This window comes from Canis lupus, chromosome 10 (genome assembly GCF_048164855.1).
Source record: "Canis lupus baileyi chromosome 10, mCanLup2.hap1, whole genome shotgun sequence".
Classification (NCBI taxonomy): domain Eukaryota; kingdom Metazoa; phylum Chordata; class Mammalia; order Carnivora; family Canidae; genus Canis; species Canis lupus.
Window position 1 is genome coordinate 19,451,678 of NC_132847.1, and position 23,681 is coordinate 19,475,358.

At 39.0% G+C, this 23,681-nt stretch overlaps 1 protein-coding gene and 1 non-coding gene across 2 annotated transcripts in view; one reads left to right on the plus strand and one right to left on the minus strand.

Annotated features, from left to right (window-relative positions):
- The first annotated feature begins 246 nt into the window (after positions 1-246).
- The window catches only part of ADAMTS19 (ADAM metallopeptidase with thrombospondin type 1 motif 19), a 228,514-nt gene continuing 205,079 nt past the window's right edge, over positions 247-23,681 (plus strand). Inside the window, exons 1-2 of the mRNA XM_072840880.1 lie at positions 247-353; positions 1,004-1,701. Coding sequence (XP_072696981.1) covers positions 281-353; positions 1,004-1,701 — 771 coding nt within the window. The 5' untranslated portion in view covers positions 247-280. The remainder of the gene's footprint in view (positions 354-1,003; positions 1,702-23,681) is intronic.
- Positions 22,199-22,305, minus strand: LOC140642093 (U6 spliceosomal RNA). Its single transcript, XR_012038660.1, has one exon. It is a non-coding gene; the product is annotated as a U6 spliceosomal RNA (small nuclear RNA).

Genomic DNA, 23,681 nt, shown 5'->3' on the forward strand with positions numbered 1-23,681 from the left:
CTCACCTAATTCGCCAGGGAGCCCGAGCGCTGCGGGGCCGCGGCGCTGCCTGCCCCCGCTCCTCCCCCCACCCCACCCCCGCGCGGGCTCCGGCAGCCTCTCGGAGTCACACAGCACCCCCGCCCCCCCCACCCCCGGCAGACAAAGGGCCTGGGCCAACTCGCCGCCCGGCCTCCTTGCGCTCCGGGAGGCGGCGGCGCCCGCGGTGGATCGCGCAAGGAGGCGCGCGCGGGGCGAGGAGCCGCGGCCGCGGGAGCGCGGCCCGGGGAAGAGCCGCGAGATGCGCCTTACACACATCTGCTGCTGCTGCCTCCTTTACCAGCTGGGGGTCCTAGCGAATGGGGTCGTTTCAGGTAAGTTCTTCCGAGACTTGCGGCTCGCTTTTTCCGACTTCCCTAGCGGAAGCCGAGGACGCACGGGTAGGCTGGGCTGGTGCAGCCGGTGCGCGGTGAGCGGGGCTCCGTGGGTAGCAGTTGCAGGGGAAGGGAGCGTGCGGGTGCAGATGAGGGGGGTCGAGCTCGCCCGGCAAGAGGCACTTCTCCCGACCTCATTCTCAACGTCGTGGGACGATGATTAGCCTCCCTCTACTGAGAGCAGTTAGTATTTGCAAAAAGGTACGTTCACAGCCACCTGGAGGAAAGTGGGGAAGTACAGCGACTCGACAGCGATGCTTCGCTCTGACACATACTTAAGAAAGCAATCGATCCGTGTTGGAGTCTTTGCACCGGTTTTCCTCCGACAGAGTAAGCGCTGTCACCAAACTTTGCCGCCCCACTCCTTCACCCCTCCCCCATATAATCGCACTTTTATTTTGAAAATGCTGGGGTCTGTAATCCGATCGCAGGGCTCCGGGGGTTGCAGGAGCTCCGGGGGCTAGACGGGTGGTCTCCAGCGCGTTACCCCGAGAGCCCGGTGTCTGAGCCGAGTGTGAGCCTGGGAATGCTTGTGCTACTGGAACCGCGGCACGTTAAGCCCCGCACTTCTCTGTCTGCCCCGCCCGCAGGGCTGCAGTTCGCCCCCGACCGCGAGGAGTGGGAAGTCGTGTTTCCTGCACTCTGGCGCCGGGAGCCAGTGGACGCGGCCGGCGGCAGCGGGGGCAGCGCGGACCCGGGCTGGGCGCGCGGCGCTGGGGGCGGCGGCGGCGGCGGCGGCGCCCGGGCGCAGGCGGCCGGCAGCTCGCGCGAGGTGCGCTCCGTGGCCCCGGCGCCGCCCGCGGAGCCCGTGGAGCCCGTGGAGCCCGCGGAGCCCGCGGAGCCCGCGGACGGCCAGTCCGAGCCCCGGCCCCAGCCGCGGGCCCCGGCGCCGCCGGCGGCCGAGGAGGACGAGGAGTTCGAATCTCAGGAGCTGCCGCGGGGATCCAGCGGGGCTGCCGCCCTGTCCCCGGGCGCCCCGGCCTCGTGGCAGCCGCCGCCCCCGCAGCCACCGCCCTCGCCTCCCCCGGCCCGGGAAGCCGAGCCGGACGGCGACGAGGTACTGCTGCGGATCCCGGCCTTCTCCCGGGACCTGTACCTGCTGCTCCGGAGAGACGGCCGCTTCCTGGCGCCCCGCTTCGCGGTGGAACAGCGGCCGGGCCCCGGGCCCGCGCCGGCAACGGCCGCCCCGCGCCCCCCGGCGCCGCCCGACGCCTCCTGCTTCTACACCGGGGCGGTGCTGCGGCACCCCGGCTCGCTGGCCTCGTTCAGCACCTGTGGAGGCGGCCTGGTAAGCGCCCTTCCTCGCCCCGCCCTCCGCCTTCCCGCCACCCGTCCCTCTCCCCACGTCCGCCCGCCCGGTTTGCAGGCCCCTCGCCCCGGCCCAGAGCCGTCGCCCCGAACTTGACCCTCGCCTCCACCGCCTCCACCCCGCGGCGGCCTGTCCCGCCGCCTTCCCCCCGCAGAACATCTCCAGCGCCACTCCGGGAAGCTGAAGGCTACTGGCCGGGTCAGCAGCCTTCTCCTTCTATACGGTTATACGTTTCCTCTGAATAGCGTGTCACACTGTCTCCTGGTGACTCTTCCCGCTGGTTTTACTTCTTTCTGTTTTCCAAAATAAGCCCACCACGTGGTGTCTTTTAGGAGCTTGGAAGACAACCAATCTGCTCACTTGAGCGGGATCTCACTCCGTCTCTGCCCCCACCCCCAGGTCCTGCATTTATTATCTCCATTTTTTTTTTTTTCCACGTCCTACTTCAAAGTAGTCAGAACAGTTCTCTAGGGAATTACAATCTGACAGCTGTCTAGAATTTAAACACATGCACAGCCACACTGGACACCTGTTCAGTGTTCTGTGAGCGACAGGAGTGGAGAAGGAGTCTGTGGGAGCTGTGGACGGATGAATGACCTTAGGACTCAGTATGCAAAGGGTCATGGTTCTCTGGGTTAACTTTTTCTTTTCTGAGGTTTATATTTTACTTGGCAGTAGTTGACTTTTCTCCTCCCCACTCCACTGTAGAAAGTAGTAGGGGTGGGAGTCTTGCTGAGAGGCCTGTTGGAAGGGGAAAGGAAAAGCCATTTGCTCCATCTGAACAATAGAGATCATACTTGGATTTTCTCTCCTCTGTCCTGACCCAGGTTTGGGAATAATTGTTCCCTCCTGTAAGTTGGCCTTTGCTTTGTGGTAGAGTGTACATAACATAAAATTTACCATTTTAACCATTTTTAGATGTACAGTTCAGAGGCATTAAGTACCTTCACATTTATTACAGCGCCATCATCATTGTGGCCTTTATTACTAGTTTAAGGCAAAACCCACAAGATGTTGAAAACACTCATGTGATTTGTGGCCTCATTTTGCTGTTTCTGGTGAGCCATGGATGAAATTCACAAGGACTTGTCTGAAAGCAACCTGCTCATTTGTAGAAAAACCCAATAGTAATGGAGAGCAGAAAATAGCCACACAATCAAAGCCACCCAAAGCCATGAAATGGAAAATGGAAAAAGATGGTCAAAAATCCAGACAAAATGAAACTGGAAATTTTTACCTATGCCCTCCTAAGGTCTCATGGTCCAATGATGTAAATTGCTGGACAGGGCTATATTTTACCAGATGCTCATAATGATGAATATTCAAATATGGACATTTTTAGCCATGAGTGAAAAAAGTTGGCATGGAAAAAATACACGAAAAGCTTTTAAAAATGTTTTTTGTGGAACTGGTGTTTGAACACTTCACTGGGGGAAACATTTTGTGGGGATTTCATTGTCCACTAGTTTTTGGCCAGGGATTAAATAATTACATATAGAACGTTCCTGGTGTGGTAGAAGCAATAGGGGATAAAGCATTTCACTGTGTTGAAATGTGGGCCTTTGGTCAGATTTTCCAAATGAGCTATGCCTTCTCTCCATACTTAAGGGAGCAAAGTTAGAATTATGAGTAGGTTTTTCATAGACTGAATAGGAGTTTGACATACCTCCCTGTTTATCATGTTGGACTTTTGCTCACTTTTCCTATTAGCCACATATGTATATGTTCTGAACTGGGAAGTCTTTGTTATTGAGGAAATCTGACGTTGCCAGCAATACAGTATAGCAGTCAGACTTTTGAGTAAAAAGTTAGGCAGATAGCCAAGAAGAGTGGGTTTGTTACTCCAGCCTCTACCATGCCAGCCCTTTTTCCCTTATGAGAGTGGATTAGGAAAGGGAGCAGAGTTTGTTATCTGAGCTCCGACATTGGCTTGTTCCCTGACAATTGACAAGTCCCTTACCTCTCTGGGCTTCAGTTTTCATTAGTTAAATGAGAGAATTGGATGCTTTAATTAAAACCTGGAGGATAGAATTGAAATTCTATTACATGTTAAATGTATCCTACATCTTGCATTGGGGACTTACAGATGAGGACAAAGACATCATACACAAGTGGTTGTGACACAGGTATCCATGGGACAGTGATGTGCTGAACCAAATCTTGTGCCTGAGGTGAAGTCCAGCCTGGGGAGTTGGGCAAGGCTTCCCAAAGCAGAGTTGAACTGGCTTTTGAAGCATGAGGAGGCTTTCCCTAGGCAGAACAAGGCTGAAGAGTGTTTTAGGTCGAGGGATGATGCTGAAGATGTAAAATTGCAGGCCTATCAGGGAAATGAAATCAGGATCTCCTGTGATGAAGCCAGAAGGTACAACAGGGAGAAATGATCTGGTGAGAACAGACCTCCAAAGCCCTGTCTGCTGGAGTATGGGCTTTTCCTAACTTTTGATTATCATAGGGCTACACACTGTTCTTCTGTATTTCCAGAATTCTGTGATATTCTGCTTCTAATATGAGGAATCATAATGACTTTCTGTGGGGGTGACTTATTTATAACAGCAACTGCTTTTCTTCTCAGTAAGTGAAAGCTTTCTGGTGGTTAGTTGCCTAGGAAAGAGTAGATAACTAAGTGTGCCTTCCCCTTTCCTCTCTCAGCGGTTGGTTTTGTCTCCTGGCGCCTGAACTCCTCAACACCTTTTGGATTATTTTGTATTTGAAAAGATCCAAAAGTCTCTATCAAAGGAGACAGATCCAGTTTTGCAACTGGAAATCTTTTATCAACTATCATCCAGTTTTGCAAGGTGGTAAACATTTCTAAGGTTGGCCCGTTCATCCTCCAGATATTAATCTGATTCGTGCTGTGAAAGCAAAAGTGCTAGAATAGATATTTTGGGTACATGGTCAGGTGCTGCCTCTCCAAAGTACTTAAACTTTCTGGATTTCATTTTTCCTGTTTATAAAACGCACAAATTGTATTTATATGTCTAGACATTGATGTATGAAGTGTTCTTTCTGTTTCCCTTATTAGTGTGTAATATTGAACAGTAATCTTATTTGAGCCACATATTAGATCCCGTAGTCACATAAATATCCCAGTACTAAGCGATTAAACATTTGTTGAGCAAGTCCTCTGAGCAAGGCACTGTGCAGGTATGGAGAATACAAAAAGGAGATGAAAAAGCCTTGACTTACGTTTCAAGGAGCTTCCATCCTGGCTTGCCCGTGACAGATGGAAGCAGGGAAATAGAGTAGCTTGAGATAGGTACAAATGTAGGTATGTCCCAAATACTTTGATGGTATCTTCTTACTACTTATTTCTTTTTATTTCCACAACATTGTAAGATACCTGGTTTTGAGTAGGCACTCAATAAAAATAACTGAGCAAAATACAGCATATACAGTACTTCATTATGTTTTAAATAACCATCTCTAAAAATTAAAGTACAAAAAAAATCAACAAATTAAATTTTATGAAAGAGTGCAACAATTTCCTTGGCTCAAAACTAACACATTAGTTCGTTGTTGTTGTTTTAAAAACCACACCTGGGACGCCTGGGTGGCTCAGCGGTTGAGCATCTGTCTTCTGCTCAGGGCGTGATCACGGGGTCCAGGGATCCAGTCCCACATCGGGCTCCCTGCGAGAAGCCTGTTTCTCCCTCTGCCTGTGTCTCTGCCTCTCTCTCTGTCTCTCGTGAATAAATAAATAAAATCTAAAAAAAAGAAAAAACCACCCCCAAACCAAAATACACACACACACACACACACACACATACACATACCCCTAAGCAGGATAAACTAGAAACTACACACCTTGCCTTTGGTTCCTTTTAAATGGACTGTTGAAATGGTTATCGTTAATATTTGGATTATCCTTCCAGGATGATAAAGAATGACTACTAAAACTTTACCCCCTTAATTTTTAAGTTGTATACAGTAGTCATTTTGTTTAGTTCTTTATACAGAATATGCAGTCCTGTGTAAATTCAATTTTGGGAGGCAGTTTAGTCCTTTTTTTGAATCACAGTATCCAATGCCACAGCCAGTTTTGAACAGTTAAATATTTTAGGGTATCCATTTCGGACAGGGCACTTTCTCAGATACTAGTACTAAAGCAGGAGGGAGAGTGAGGAGACAGGGTTGAGGGGAAGGGTTGTGCACTAACAGAACCAGGAAAAAAATGGAATCAACATCTAAATGAAAAAAGTAAAGATTGCAGACTAACCTCACACATCTACCTTCTTTGTTCAAGCCCCATCTTAGGAGCAACAGAGAAGATCTTCTAAATAAATCTAAAGCAATATTATAAAAGACTGCCATTAGTACCTCAGACATGCTGAATATCTCCTGAAAGAGTGAAAACAGTTTTGGATTGGATTAATGGAAAACACAGAGACATTAGGAAACTTCTGTGAATGGTGAGGGCTATACCAGAAGTACTGATGGACATGCAGGGAGCAGGAATACAGGGAGCAGAAGTGGTTTTGGCTTTTTCTCATGTCCAGTTATGGCAAGCAGTAGAATCCAAATGTCTGTGCCTAGGCAAGAACAGAGAGGATAAAAGCAGAGCTTTCCCAGGCATGTTGGTGACACCATAGGACCCAGCATCTCCCCTCCAAAAGATCTCTTAGCTCCCTGCAGCGAGCAGAAGGTCCCATCTCTTTCATCAAATAACTGGAGGAGTCACAACAGATAGGTGAGCAGGGAAACGAAAAAGGTGTGAGCTGACATCCAAGAATGTCACACTTTTAAGAAAATGAAGCATATAAAGGAGTCATCAAACCCTGGCTAGTTAATATATGAGGCAACAAAATTAATAGAACAAATGGATAGGTCAACAGAAGTATAAGAGCGGATATATATTTATGGAAAAAATAAATTAAAAAAATACAGCAACAGCTGCTATCTAGAAAAAGATGAGTAGATATAATGGACCTAAAAATAAGTGATCATTGGAACTAAAAAACTCCATCAGTGAACTGACAGGTAAATTTCTGATCTAGAAGATCAGGCCCAGAAATTCTCCCAGAGCATAATATAAAGGACAAATGCATCCACGGTATGAAAGAAAAGTTGTGAGCCATGAATCATAGATCTGGATGATTCACATTTATCCAATAGCAGTTAACTCTTAAAAATAAGTGAAAGGATCGAATTTTGTTTGTGTGAGTGTAGTGTAATTTATGTTCCAATTTTTCACTTTGATAACTGCATGATAAACATCCTGATACAGTAAAGTTTGAGCACATATCTGATTATTAACCTCTGCCCATTTATAAAGGAATAAAGGACAGAATAGAATATTTATTTTTAATGTTTAAAAATTTTTTAATTTTTAAAAAGAGTTTATTTATCTGAGAGAGACACTGAGTGTGTGAGAGAGTAAGCATGGGCAAGGGAGGAGGGGCAAGGGGAGAGGGAGAAGCAGATTTCCCCACTGAGCATGAAGCCCTACTATGTGGAGCTCCATCCCAAGACCCCAGAATCATGACCTGAGCCAAAGGTAGAAGGGAGACACTTCCTAGACTGAACCACCCAAGTGTCCCATGGATAGAATTTTTAAAATGCATGCAGTGTACCCTAAACATTTGAACCTAATTTAAATCACCAGTATATATATTTATCCACCAAACTTTGGATGTGAGGCCAGATAACTGGTATTACAGGTGAGCCTTACCCATCAGGCATACAGACCAATTTCCAGTATAGGTTTCTGTATTTGGAAGAAAAGCTAAAGATAAATTCAAACATAATTTGTGTGTAGCATCCTGGACTTTAATTTTTTTTTTTTTAAGATTTTGTTTATTCATGAGAGAGGCAGAGACACAGGCAGAGGGAGAAGCAGGCTCCATGCATGGAGCCTGATGCGAGACTTGATCCCAGGACCCCAGGATCGCACCCTGAGCCAAAGGCAGAAGCTTAACCGCTGAGCCACCCCTGTGTCCCAACTTTTAAAAATTTTGAATCTTTTACACTTGTTTCATCCCAAATAAAATGAGAGCATAACAACTTAGCTTTCACAAGTCTTTCCAAAATTTTCAAATAAACAGTTTTGCACTTGTATTTCCCTGTCTAATATTTAGTGATTGATTAAATTACATGACTACAAAATGTCATACCTACGTATGTTCAAGCAAATGTAATTGTTTCTTGGTAAACATACAGGCCAATTGGTGGAAATAATTGCTTGGAGCAAGACAAGGGAGTAATCTACTAGCTGTGTGCATTCTGCATGTTGCATGCCTCGGTGATCATGTTTTCTAGGTGGTGTGTATAGAGAATTATTTAATTCAGTAATTGACTTGATTTGGCTGATATAACTATTATTGGTTAGGTAGAGATTAACAGAATTTTTTTTTTAGTATTGTAATAAAATTTCCAGAGATAAAGAAAGACATGCACCTTCACATCAAAGGATGAATCACCAAGCTCACGGTCATTTAAGTAGAGACCTATACCTAGACATATTATGGGGAAATATTAGAAAGTCAAAGTGAAAATTCTACAAGTTTAATAAAGGAATGATTATTCCTAATGGAATGAGTGTCAGACACTAGAGGATCATCAGTTGATAGTTTTAGAGATCTGAGGAAATGTGATATTGACTTAGCCCAACTACCATTCATTTTTTTTCAAGTTTCTATTTAAATTCCAGTTAGTTAACATACAGTATAGTATTAGTCTCAGTTGTAGAATTTAGTGATTCATCACTTAGATATACAACACCCAGTGCTCATCAAAACAGGTGCCCATGGGCAGCCCCGGTGGCTCAGCAGTTTAGCGCCGTCTTCAGTCTGGGGCCTGATCTGGAGACCCAGGATCAAGTCCCATGTCCGGCTCCCTGCATAGACTTCTCCCTCTGCCTGTGTCTCTGCCTCTCTCTCTCTCTCTCTCTCTCTCTCTCTCTTTCTCTGTGTGTGTGTGTCTCTCATGAATAAATAAATAAAATCTTTTTTTTTTTAAAAAAAAACAGGTGCCCCCTTTAATACCTATCACCTATTTATCCCATTCCCCCACCCACCTTCCCTCCAGTAACTCTTGGTTTGTTCTGTGAGTTAAGAGCCAAACTACCATTCAAACCTAAAAGCAAAGCAAAATCATTTTCAAAATTATAAGGACTTGGGATGCCTGGGTGGCTCAGCAATTGGGCATCTGCCTTTGACTCAGGGCATGATCCCGGAGTCTGGGATCGAGTCCCACATCGGGCTCCCTTCAGAGAGCCTGCTTCTCCCTTTGCCTGTGTCTCTGCCTCTCTCTGTGTGTCTCTCATGAACAAAAAATTAAAATCTTTAAAAAAGAAAACAAAAACACAAAAAGTCCAAAATTATAAGGACTCAGACTTTACCGAACAGAACCTCCAGAAAGGTATGCAATGAAAAAGTCTTCCTCCAACATCCTTTTTCCAGTCATTGTTATATTCCCTCCTAGATGTTACTAATAACCCTAGCTAGGGTTATTAGTTTCTAGTGTGTGATCTAGAAGCAGTTGATGCATAAGCAAATATGTATATGTAAATGTATAGTGTTTAAGCCTACATTATTTATACATAGACACAAATGCATGCACATGTGAGATGATCACATATGAGTGCACAAAGAGATTCCTCTTTCTTTTCATGATAGCTCCCTTTTATACCTGATTGCAGGTATGTTCTGTAATCTACTTGTTGTTGATGTACATTTGATCAGTTTAAGTATTTTCCTATTATGAACAGTGCTAAATAAACAGGACTCTGTAGATATGCCAGTTTGCTTCTGTAATGTAAATATTTGTCAAAGGGCATGCCGTATTGGTCATTTGGATTGATGGTGCCTGATTGTACCCGACAGAGATGGTGCCACTCTGTACTCAACAGGCCAGAAGAGTCTGAGAGTATGTCTTTCCCCTATGCTTTTACCAACATGGGTGTTATTAAAGAGGTTGATGTTTGTGAAATCTAATAGGCAAAGAAATGTTAGCTCAGTGTAGTTTTTATTGACAGTTTTGGGGTATTTTTTTTTGTGAGGCTGAGCATCTTTTCATATTTTTATTCTTAGTTCCTTTGCTGTAAATGTACCATTCGTATCCTCTATTCATTGTGCTATTAGATTTTTAGTCTTTTTCATTGCTTTCCAGAACTCTTTTTGATTAGTTTTTTAAAAAGATAAATGTTAATAACAAAATGATACATGCTGAGTATAGAAAGTTAGGAAAACATATAAAGTAAGTCATCTGTAAACTTACCATACATAGATAGTCACTTTTTAGTGTATATGCTGAAAAGGAAATATAAATATCAAATAAACTTTTGCAACTGTTTTCAAGATTATTGGTAAACTAGTAAAAGCAGATTTTCTCAAACATCATTTCTGGTTAATTAGGTTGGCACAGATTATGCAAATTGACAATATCCAGGGGGAATGCTTTGGGAGTCCTTAATCTTAACAGGAGAGCAAATTGGTAGAGACTTTTGTATTATATGTACTAAATTGTAAAAGTGCTTACCCTGCTTTGCAGGAATATTCATATCTTTGCAAAAGATTTACATATAAGCCTATTCATTGCAATGTTATTTTCAAGACATTGTAAGTATTCATCATCATTAGTGGGCTACTTACGTGTGTGTGTGTGTGTGTGTGTGAATTCCCAGAGAACAAAAAGATAAAAGAAGTAATTCCTTGCTTCAATATATTGACAATTTTAAGCAACTGTTTTTTTGCTTCAGCTTCTTGTCCTGCCTGTGTCCATCATAATTCTCGGATTTAATCAGTGTTCAGTGTCTCTTTATCAACTGAAGAGCGCGTCTCTTTAAGGCATTTTATGGTTTTCTGGTTTAAAATTCAGAGTAGTGTGTATGATTATGGTTCTGCTCCCGGTGACACATGAGAAGTTTCTGTATGTAGAATGTGCAGATAACTCCGTTCTTATTTGAGGCAAGGATACGGTGAATTCTAATTAAAAAATAATCTATAAGAATCATCATGCTGATGGATTGACATTGAACATTTAAAGTCAATAAATTCTTTAATCATGTATTAATCTATGTCTTTGTATCCTGAGAGAATTCAGGCATGAAGCAATTTTATGAGAAGAAATTTTGTTTAATAATATTTGCTGATTAAATAATTACTTATTGAAATTTGTTAGCTGAATCATAGCATGATATACTTTTTACATTCGGGAAATTCTTGACAAGAGCTTTAAAGTATTTTTTTTATGCAACACTAAAACAGCACATTTGTATTAAGCTCACGCACAATGTTTCCACTTAATTGCAATTACATTTTTATGTCAGATGGTTTTATGGCTTTACATGTACAAAGTAAAGAATAATCAGAGGAGTTCTAGGTTCCTGATCGATGGGAAGTGTCTTACCTTAGAAAAGTAATCTTCGCATATTTTGAGGCAGTGGGACAATCAGTAGTCCCTCTTGGATTATGATTTGGGGGATTTCCTGAAAGAAAATTTTAAGATTCCCTTAGTGAAACAAGGACCATAACTTGCTTCAGAGTGCATTTAGGGTGCAGCCATAGTGAGCACATCATCTTGTCTCCATCTCATCTTTATTCTCACGCCAAGCCCTAGACTGAGAGAAGTGAGAAAATAGGAACTAAGCCATTTTAATGCTACCCAGATATTTGTACAGAATTATTGCGTGGCGGTGTTGAGAAGGTCCCCGGGGGTTAGAGTTTAGTATTTGACTTTTCCAACAAGAGAAACTTGATTTCATTTCATAATTAACATGCATATATCTGCAATAAATTATTAACTGTTGAGGCTTTAACTCAGATGATCAAGAAATGGAGCTGATGAGCCCAGGCCAATTTTGGCATTATTTAACATTTTCTGCTTTCCTGTTGCTTGCCATTAAAAATAAAATAATAAGATCTAAACATTTGTTTTTTTTCTTCACAAGCACATAAAAATGTTTTACCTTAGTTTTTTTCTTTTTTTCCTCTTCTGCAATGCTTCATGTAAAATATATGACCACTTTCTGCAGTGAGCTCACATCACTGGTTCTTTGCTCATGCTTCTGGGTGCTTTTTTTCTTAAAGTCTAGTGTGCAGACAGCTTTGTCAAAATCATGATGGTAGGGGTGAGGTTGAGAGAGTTGGGAATTCTCATTTAAATCAGAATCCCAGTCTGGGCCTCAGATCCAAGAAATGCATTTATAAAGAATCCAAGGTAATTCTTGTGCAAGCTAAAATTTGAGGGTAGCCACTGGGAATTTAAGAAACAAACCAGATGAACATGTGGGAAGGGAAAAAGAAAGAAAAGAGAGAGAGAAAGGGAAGCAAATCATAAGAGAGACTCTTAATGGTAGAGAACAAACTGAGAGTTGGTGCAGGAAGGGAGTTGAGGGTTGAGTTGAATGGGTGATGGGTATTAGGGAGGGCACTTGTTATGATGAGCACTGAGTGTTGTATGTAAATGATGAATCACTGAATTCTGCTTATGAAACCAATGTTCCATTATATGGTCACTAACTAAAATTTAAATTTTGAGTGGCCTTGAAAATTCCAGCACTCACAATCTTTAATAGCTAGAGTTATATCCATCAAATTTTATACCCTAGGTGGATGGATTTTAATACTCCTTTTTAGCTCCTATAGTGAACTTGGATACCTTCTGTCTTTACCTTTACCCCAGGAGCCCACTCAGATCTCATTGAGCTGGAAAGGATTTTATGGATTTCAAAACCTTATTCAATAAGTTATAAATGTGAGCTAGTCAGGAGGTGATATCATGGGACCTTAATGTTGTTATGAATGTTTTTCTGCTCTTTAGGTGGAAAAGTATATAGAAATTGAAACTTGCTTCCCATTCTGGAATTTGGAAGTCAACAAAGTTCAATTACTTCCAACTGTCATCAACAGTTTCATGGGTAATGTAACAGTAGACCTACTCCTGCCCTTTCACAATAGATATTGTAATGAAATAAAGTTTATCAGCAACAAAGGAAGGAACATACCTTCAGATTGAAAGGAGTCTACCTTGGCAGCCAGTTTAGATGTGGCTAAATGAAGACTGAAGCATAAAAAAATGTATTATTTATTATTATGTAAAATTTTTAATTAAAATTTGTTAAAAGGTAAGCTAGCTCAAATGGCAGAAATAACTAACAAGAAATAAAATAACAAGTCTTATCTACTCATTCACATTCTGTGAACTTGGATGTTGTGAGTCCTGTAAAGCTCATTACAATAACAGTGGAAACACATAAACCTGCTAAGAGGAATGGCCAGGCAGATAAATCTATCAACTAATCTGATAGGTGCAAATGGTGTATTTCCATTATTACTTGGATCCCAGTGTAGATGAGTGAAATGTAGGAAGTACATTTTCATTATAAAAGTTTTATATTATCAGCAGATATTTTCGTGTACCCCGTTCATAGATGGGCAGTTCAGTTATTGACTGAGAAACTTGTATATAATTAGCAGAGTCTATGTGTTGTTTTATGACTCTGGTTGTATGCTTGCAGGTAGAGTACATTGCATTTCAGAATTTTATTACAACAAAATATAAAGTTTGAGTCATTTATTTTGGAAGTAACGATTATATATAACTAACAATGTGTAATGTTTGAGTGATCCTTTGTGGAAATATCTTTTAATAAATTTAACTTAGCATCCTCTGTTTTGTCTACTAACATGGATAATTCTTGTGTCACTGTACATCTCCAGTTAGAATTTTGTCAGTTCAAAATAGGTGGTTCTAATTATTAATGTTTTAAAAAGCCTTGAGTATCTTAAATTGAATGTTCCTATGCAAAAATTTTTCTAAGTAGAATCTAATTATTTCTCCTTAGTAAGATAGGTTCATGAATACGCCAAGCCAGGTTTTCTAAGGTAAATCATTATTTAAAATGTAACATACAGGATATTGTGATGCTTTTTTTTTTCTATTATCTTTTTTTCTGGTGTGATTTATATGCCCAAAATTCACCCAAATGTACAGTGTGGTGACTTTTAGTGCATTTACAGAATTGCACAACCATCACTGCTATCCAGTGTTAGAACATTTCATCATCCCCAAGTGGTCACTCATACCCATTTTGCAGTCACTCTGTTTCTACCCCCAGTCCCAGGCAACCACTAATTTATTTTCTGTTTCAATAAATTTGCCTTTATATTTCATATAAATGAAATCATATAAAATTTTGTCTCTTGCCTGGCTTTTTAAACTTAGTATAATATTTTTGAGGCTCTTCCATGTGGTAACATGTATCAGTAGTTCATTTTTTTTCTTACTAGATTATGAGCCATTGTTTTTTTAAAAATTTTTTTAAATGTTTTATTTATTAGAGAGCATAAGCAGGGGGAGGGAGACAGACAAACAGACTCCACACTGAGTGTGGAGCCTGACGTTGGGCTTGATCCCATGACCCTGAGACAATGACTTGAGGGGAAATCCAGAGTCTGTTGCCTAACTGACTGAGCCACTCAAGTGCCTTAATAAGCCATTTGTTATATAACACCACATTTTGTTTATCTCTTCATATGTTGTGGACATTTGGATTGCTTCTATTTTTTCACTATTATGAATAATGGTCATATGAACAGTCATTGTGTAGGTATATGTTTTCATTCCCAGGGAGCAGATGGAATTCCTTCCATCTAGGAGTGGAATTGTTAGGTCATTTGGTAAATATACATTTAATATTTTAGGAAACTGGCAAATTCTTTTATAACCAGTTTACACTCCCAACAGGAAAGTATGCAGGATTCCAATTTTTCCATATCCTCAACAATACCTGTTATTGTCTTATTTTGATCATAACTGATCTCTGGGCATGCAGTGGTATCTCCTTGTTTGCATTTCTCTGATGACTATGTATGGAGCATCTTGTCATGTGCTATCTCATAGCTAATCATAAATCATCTTTGGTGGAATAGCTAATCAGATCTTTTCCCTATTTAAAATTAGTTTTTTGGGATCCCTGGGTGGCACAGCGGTTTGGTGCCTGCCTTTGGCCCAGGGCACAATCCTGGAGACCTGGGATCGAATCCCACATCGGGCTCCCGGTGCATGGAACCTGCTTCTCCCTCTGCCTGTGTCTCTGCCTCTCTCTCTCTCTCTCTGTGACTATCATAAATAAATAAAAATTTAAAGAAAAAAAATAAAATAAAATTAGTTTTTTTTTTTGTCTTTCTACTATTTCGTTTTAAGTGTTCTTTAAATACTTGGATGTAAATGTTTTGTCAGATGTATGATTTACTGCTGTTTTCTTCTAGTCTGTGCATTTCTGTTCAGTTTCTTAATGGTGTCTTCTAAAGTTAATTTTTATAAATTTTGAAAAAAAATCCAGTTTATCATTTATTTATTAGCTGTACTTTTGGTGTTGTATCTAAGAACTCTGCATCTAACTTAGAGTTGCATAGATTTTTTCCTTTTGGTTGCATAGGTTTTCTTTCAGTTTTCATATTTAGGTCTATGATTTATTCTAAGTTTTTGTGTATAGTGTGAGCTCGGGATTCAAATTAATCTCTTTGCATGTATATATCGAATTTTCTCTCAACACCATTTACTAGAAAGTTTATTCTTTCCTCATGAAATGCCATTGGGCTTTCGTTGAAAGTCAACAAAAATACAAGTTTACTTTTGAATTGTTAATACTGTTCTTTCTATAAATATATGTTTATCCTTCTATCAGTACTATGACGTCATGATTTATGTAGCTTTGTAATATGTTTTGAATTTGGGAACTTCAAGTTTGATTTCTTTTTAAAAAATATTTTGGCTTTCTTTATCCTTTGCATTCCTATAAAATATTTAGGATCAGATTATTAATATCGACAGAGTGCTGGACTTTGATAGGAATTGTGTTTAAAGATCAATTTGGGGAGAGAGTCCATCCTAAAGGCTTTTTAGCTATCTATAAATTATTATTACTAGAACAGTCATTAGGGGATGTTTTGAACACTGTATTGATTGATAAGGAGCAGAATTAGCTACTGATAGCTCATATTATAATGTACAAGATTTAAGCTTCATAAGGATTTATGAGAGCAAGGAAAGCCATTCATTTGGAATTACACAAATAAGATATATATAATTAGTGTCTTTGCACAATTAGGATGTGAATCTAGGTATCATACTTCAGTATTGCTTCATATTGTCCCATTGCTGTGAAGAAGACCAAAGTTGTTAGGGTCAAGGCTGAAATAAAATAAACAAGTCCAAAGAAGCTTAGAAAATCCAAATCAACATTTTCAAGAAGTAGATTTTAGTCACAGAGTTATTCCCTAAATATAAATTTATATCCAAATAATTATATGTTTATTTAAACAGAGCCAAGATTTCCAGTATAATGCCTTTTATTAAAAACCAAAGCAATATGCTTTCTTTGGTAATATGACTATAGACAGATGTCTTCCAGCTATTGGAATCATTACTGAGAAAATGTTAGGAAAATAAAGGCCCTTAGGTAATGTATTTGTCATTAATAATATGAAGAAGACTTATAAAAGATAGAAATTTTGTATTTAGTTAATTCCAGTAGATAATTTTACACATTTTAGCAGCGCTTACATAGGGATATGTTACAAAACTGACAGCATTGTAGAATTGATGAAATTTAATATGAAAACAAATGTGGACTTGGTGTTGTTTTAGGAAGCAAACATTTATGAATGCCTCATTGCAACTGTTGTTCTGGAAAAACTTGGCTCATGAAATAAAAAGTAACAATATCCAAGTCATTATATTTAAATCTTTGGTTTTGAATGATAATGTAGGGGGGTGTACAAGAAATATTTATAATTTTTTTAATGTGCTTTTTTTTTAATGTGCTTTAATTTCTTCTACTTACGTTGACTGTATGTAGGTCAGGATTACAACAGATTTTCATCCCTGTAAATATTAAATTTGAGCTTTAAGAAATATAATGATGGTTCAAAAACTCTGCCAGGGTAGATGCTTTGAAGTGGTCAGGGGAAAATGGACAAGACATATTTACAAATACCACTTGAAATTTGCGTCCAAATTTGAGTTGGTAGAGTGGTAGATTAAAGAAACATGTTTGACTACCAATTTAATTCCCATGATGGTCTATTTTGCATTTTCAGTTTCCATAGTTCTGTTTCTTATCAGGCCCCAAGAGTTTATAAGCTATGTGAAATGACAGGACCTTCCTTGGAGAGAGGTAGAGTCATGAAGAGGGTCAGTGGTTGGAAGATGAAAGAAGAGAAGCAAATCCACTGATGCATATTTAGAATGTGTTTTAAGCTTAAGAATGTGGAAACCCCTTACTTCTATTTGAAATGCTTTTGGAATTATATTCTAAAGCATCCCTGGGGACAGCCCAGCACTGCACATTAATATGATTTAAGAGAGCTCCAAAGCATTTGCCTATAGTTAGCTCAGTTGTAGTATTTTAGTAAGTGTTCTAATAACTTGGCTGCTCTTGCCTTGGCTATGGAGTCTCCACAAGTGCACAGTGTCCAATTTTTGGGTGCTTGGTCACATGGTCTTACGTGTTCTGAACCTATTAATAACTCACCATAGACTTGTAAGAGAATACATCAGACTCTATATTGGAACTGCATAATCTACTGTCTATTTAATCCTTCTCTCATTTCTTTCCATTACCTATTCCTCTAGAAGATACTCATTCAGTTCTTTTCAGTGTTTATATTCCCTCCCCTTCCTGTAATTCTGAAATGGATTCCAATAAATTAATCTGGAGACTTAAGAAAAATACACAGTGTAAGTGCAAGAGAAGACAGTGGAGGACCACTATAATACTACAAGTGGTTATAACTGTGACAGTAACATAGGTCTTTAAGGTAGGTACTTTACAGCTTATAAACTGCATTTACAAAATCTTTTGATTGTGGTATGTTACATATTTTTAGAAAACAAGTGAGCTGCTCAAACAAATGCATAGATGTGAATAGCTTTCTGTGCCCTGACTGGCATACAAGACACATATCTGCAAGAAGTACAAGAGGTACTGAACTTTCTCACTAATCATATCTACAGGGGTAGGAAACAGGTGACACCTCCACTTTTTTCTTTATCAGATCAGTAAAGATCAGCGAATAGAATTCTATTTGCATCGATTTTATAAAAGAAAGACTTGAAGCCCAGTATATAATAGCTGTATTTATTGAGTGCTACTATATGCTGCACTCACGCTCATACTGCCATATGTTATGGCTCAGTTCCATAGAAATGCAACAAGATACATATCTCAAACAATTTTATAAATAAAATGCTGAATCTCATGGATATTGAGTAAATCACCCATATCAGACAGCTGGTAAGGCCCAGGAGGTGAAATTCAAAGTTACACCTCTATGTGTGTGCATGCACACATGTGTGCATATAGTGAAAATATTGTGTGACTTCAATTTTATTTATCAGAGATGTATAACATTCATTTTAGTTCTTTGACCCAAGGTATAGGGTGGAAATTGACATGGAGTAGAACAGAACAGAAATGACATAATAGAAATTACTAATTTTTTTGAGAGGGAGGGGGAGGGATAAAGGGAGATGGACAGAGAGAATCTTAAGCAGGCTCCATGTTCAGTGCAGAGTTTGATGTGGGGGGTCATCTCATAACCCTGAGATCATGACCAAGCTGAAATCAAGAGTCAGATGCTTAACTGAGCCTCCCCGGCTCCCAGAAATTACTAATTTTTTAATGTAACCTATCTTTCATTACTTCTTCTAATTGCTGTCTTGTATTAGTACTCTTAAAATTTTAAAGCAGAAAATTAGCACCAGTGGAGGGATTTTCTTTAAAATATGCCTAACAGAGTCCAATACCATAAACACTTCTGAAAGCAAAGAATTTATTAATTTCACTTTCCAGTTTCATTGTTGGAAAATGCTGTTGGAAAGTCCTGGCATCTTGGATTAATCTCAGTTTTGTTCTTTGGAATACATAGAATGCTATATCTCTCTTATGACAGTTAGCAATGACTATGACAACAGCTACAAACAGAATGATTTATGAATCAGTGAGTTTGGGACACCGTACCTTGTGGTTTTTAAGAGTTATATAAATAGTTTTTATAGTAATCCTGTGAAGAAGGGGTTGTTACACCCATTTTGTTGATCAGAAATTGAGTAATTTGCTTGAGGTTGCCAAGAAAGCAAGCTTGGAATCAAATCCAGGTTTGTCTGATTTGGAAGCTAATACCATTCATGGAAGTGGTTTGAAGACTGAGTTCTGCAGGACTATTAAGTTTCAGAAATTTCAGAAATTGCCATGTTTCTGGTTTTGGAGTGAAGGAAAATGAAAGGGAGGGTTAAGAATAGAAGGTGAACTCTAGGCTCTTCTAACTTGAGTGCCATCAGCCCCATTGTTTCCTATTTAGTATCATGTCATTTTGTAGAATATTTGGTTTGAAAAGTGTGCAAGTAGAATAAGAACTCGTGGAACTCTGACTTCCAGCCATGATGAAATAGGAAATAGAACGTCAGGCAAACTATGTGGATTAATGGTTTTTCAGGCATTGGACAAAAGGTAGCACATGGCAATCATCCCTGAGAGAAAAGAAACCAATGAAGAATCTGTGCATATGTCCCAGTTTACAGCCTGAGAGAGGCTGCAGCACTGAAAGGGAACAAAAATAGAGCTCAGCATTCTTGTTGAATTAAAGAGACAGGGTTGGGATTGAGAGAAGCCAAGGAAGCTAGAATTTTCTGAAGGACTAAAGAAGAGGGAACAGTGCATTAAGAGAGGGTTTTGATGTGCAGAGGGCTCTTCTGGTCTGTTTGTCTGAATATCGATCTGAAATTTGTAGAACATTCTACCCTGCCACACCAGAGGCACACATTATTTTGCCAGTGCCCCAAGAATATATCCCTATATAATACCTTATTCAAGGCCATAAAGCATGTCTCTGTGAAGTTAAGGGGAGTGAAGTACGACAAAGTAGGTTTTCTTAGTCCAACAAAATTAAAAATAGCAATTAGTAAGAGAAAGGTATATGGGAAATCCTCAAGTATTTGGAAATGAAATAATATACTTTTAGATAACATAGGAAATAATCACAAAGGAAATTAGAAAATTTGGGGACGTGGATGAAAATGAAATACAACATATCATAATTTGTGGATTGCAACTAAAGTGGTGCATAGAGGAATATACATCACATACATAGAAAAAAAGAAAAAAAGATTACACATCAATGATCTAAGTATACACATGAAAAAATTAGAAAAAAAGAAGAGCAAATTAAGCAGAAAGGAGAAATAAAAATAAGAGCTGATATGAGTGAGGGTTGCTCAGTGGTTGAGCATCTGCCTTTGGCTCAGGTAGTGATCCCAGGGTCCTGGGATCAAATTCTGCATCCATCTCCCTGCAGGGAGCCTGCTTCTCTCTCTGCCTCTCTCTGTGTGTCTCTCATGAATAAATAAATATAATCTTTAAAAAAGAAAGAGCTGATATCAATGAAAAAGAATAGAACATTATTAGGGAAAATTAGTTACATTACATTACAAAATAAAAATAATTGATAAACTCCTATTTGTAAAAAAAATAAACACAAATGCTCAATATAATTAGAGTGAGGACATCATTACAAATACAGTAGGCCTGAAAAGGATAACAAGGGAATATAATAAACAACTTTGTGACAGTAAATTCAGTCATTTTAATGAAATGGACAAATAATATTGTAAAACACAAAACTCCCTTAAGAAAAATCAGTAAACAACATTCTTTTTTTTTTTTTTTTAAATAGATTTATTTATTTGAGAGAGAGTGTGTGAATGGGGGAAGGGGCAGAGGGAAAGAATCTCAAGCAAACTCCCTGCCCAGCATGGGCCTGACACAGAGTTGGATCCTAGAACCCTGTGATCACAACCTGAGGAGAAATCAGGAGTCTATTGTTTAACAAGTGAGTCAACCAGGAACTCCTGAACAGCATTATTACTAAAGAGAAATTGAATTTGAAGTTAAACGCTGTCCCCAGGCAAAAGTGGCTCACCTCATGAACTCTATCACTTTATGAGCCTTCAGTCATCCAGACAACCTTTTTAGGTGTCAAGTTGAATTATCCCCTCACCTTTTCAGCTTTTCTGTTCCATATACATGGAATATAACATACTTCATGTGGGGTTTCTTGTTCCCTTTATTTCTCCAAATTAAAAGAACTACCAGGTTTCTTCATTCCCAAAGAACACAATGATTCAAAAAAAAAGCTCCATCATATTATACATAGATTTGCAAAATTTCAATTAAGTGCTGCTCTAAACATTTGTTTACATTGTAACAGGATTTGTAAGAACAAAGAATTATTATCGATCATGCTCAATGACATCACTGTAACTATCCATTACTATCTACACCACCCTGTCCCACTAATCACTGACCTCTTGTTTACATTTCTGGAGGTACCATGAAGATTTTCACCAGTTATTTTTATTTTGAGATTTTCTAAAGGTGATTTTTTTTAAAGGTTTTATTTATTTATTCATGAAAGACACAGATAAAGAGAGAGAGAGAGAGGCAGAGACATAGGCAGAGGGAGAAGCAGGCTCCATGCAGGGAGCCCTATGCAGGACTCGATCCTGGGACTCCAGAATCACACTCTGAGCCGAAGGCAGATGCTCAACCGCTGAGCCACCCAGGTGTCCTAAAGGTGAATTTTTATAAAAATATAATTAATCCCTTTAGGTAAATTCCTTTCTTAGGATTTTCTTTGAGTGTATAGATAGGGCCATAGGTGAGCAACATTTCTGGTATTTTTATACACTTAATTTTGCTTTTATAATATAAACAGGATATAACTTTTGTAACTTTTTAATTGAATGATGAGAAATTTTTATTTGTTTAATGTACTAATATTTTATTAGTTATATACATTGCAAATATCTTCAAGTTTGTAGCCTTAAGATAATTTTTTTTTTTTTTTTTTTTTAAAGATTTTATTTATTTATTCATGATAGTCACAGAGAGAGAGAGAGAGGCAGAGACACAGGCAGAGGGAGAAGCAGGCTCCATGCACCGGGAGCCCGATGTGGGATTCGATCCCGGGTCTCCAGGATCGCGCCCTGGGCCAAAGGCAGGCGCCAAACCGCTGCGCCACCCAGGGATCCCGCCTTAAGATAATTTTATGTCATTTATGTAAATCTTTTTAAACAACTATATAATATTCCATAATATGAGAACATAGTAATTTATTTAAAATGCTAATATAACTTCTTAGTTAAGAACAAGCAGCTTTGCTATTTATTATATGTTACTTTGAATAAGATATTTAATCTGACATTCTGCTTCATATTTAACACAAGGAAAAATATTTCCTATTTCATATGGTTATAGTTGAGATTAGAGAAATAATGCAAATAAATTATTCCCAGAGCAGGATTTCTTAGCCTCATCACCAAGGACATTTTGGGCAATTGTTTTGGGGCTGTTTGGTGCATTGCAGAATATTTAATAGCATCTTTGGCCTCTAGCCACTAGATGCCCCATCTGGATAGCCAAAAAAGAACTGGCTTTTAAAAATTCATATTGTATTTTTGAATTGTTTCATTTTTAAAAAATATGAAATGCTTCATGAATTTGCTTGTTATCCTTGTGCAGGGGCCTTGCCAGTCTTCTCTGTATCATTCCAAGTTTAGTCTATGTACTGCTGAAGCGAGTATGTCTTGTCTACCCTTTAAACTGCAATACTTGTTTGTATATAGTATAGTTTATTTATCCATTCACCTATTATTACTGTTCATTCACCTTTGCCTCCCCTTTAATTTTTACATTTTAGAGCTAAAATAGAATAATGATCTTCTTTTTTTGAGTTTCATGTGCACATGTGTGAGAGTTTCTCTTGGGTATATGCCTATCAATAGTATGTTGGCTTCTCGATGTACCTATTTTCATTAATTATTATATATATTCAGGTGGTTCCTTATGGTGATTATAATACAATTTCCTCTTGCCAGCTGTGTTTTTTCCCACATCCATACCAACAAACTTCTGGTATTGTCAGACTATTATTTTTTCTAATCTTTACTCACATTTTGGTCATTAGTGGAGCAAATTAAAAAATTCGTTTTTTTTTTTATTTTTGTAAACATTTATTTGAAAGAGGGAGAGTGAGAGAGCACAGAGAAGGGACAGGCAGAGGAAGAGGAAGGGAGAATCCCATGTAGACTCCATGCTGAATGCAGAGCCTGTCACTGGGCTCAATCCCAGGATCCCAAGATCACAACTTTAGTAGCCGAAACCGAGTCAGATACTCAACTGACTGCACCATCCATGCACCCATAGAAAAATTTGTTTTAAAAATGGAAAAAGTGAACAATACCACTAACCCACTTCCAGAAAATTTTGCCAGAAAACACTTAGAACAGTCATCAAGCTAGATCATATGTGGTGGGGCTGTAAAAAATCTTCTCAACAAATTTAAAATAACTGAAAACATATTAATGTGTTCTCTGGCAACAGTGAAATTAATGGAAATCAGCAAGCAAAATAATGCCTGAAAATTAGTATAAGTTTGTAAGTGAAACAGTACACTACCGAATAGTACATAGATCAAAGAAGAATTCACTGGGAAATTTAAAAAATATTTTGAAATGAAATAAAATGAGAACGCTGTATCAAAATATATGGGATGCAGCTAAGTAATACTTATGGGAAAATTTATATCATTAAATACTTATGTCAGGAAATACGATAGTTCAATCTTAAATCAGGAAAAAAAGAGCAAATTAAACCCAGAATGCATAGAAGGAAATAATATATGTAAGAACAGTAAGCATTGAAGTTAAATAAAGCAGAAATAGTGGAGAAAAATAAAATTTCTGGAAAGAATAATAAAATTGCTATATCTCTAGCTGGATTGATCAAAGAAAAAACACAAATTATCAATATTAGGAATAAAAGGGAGACATCACAATGGTTTCTTTGGAATTAATATTATAATAAGGGAATGTTATGAACAACTTTATGTCAAGAAAGTTTATAACACTGGGTGAACAGGACAAATCCTTGAAAGATACATATAAGGGACACCTGGGTG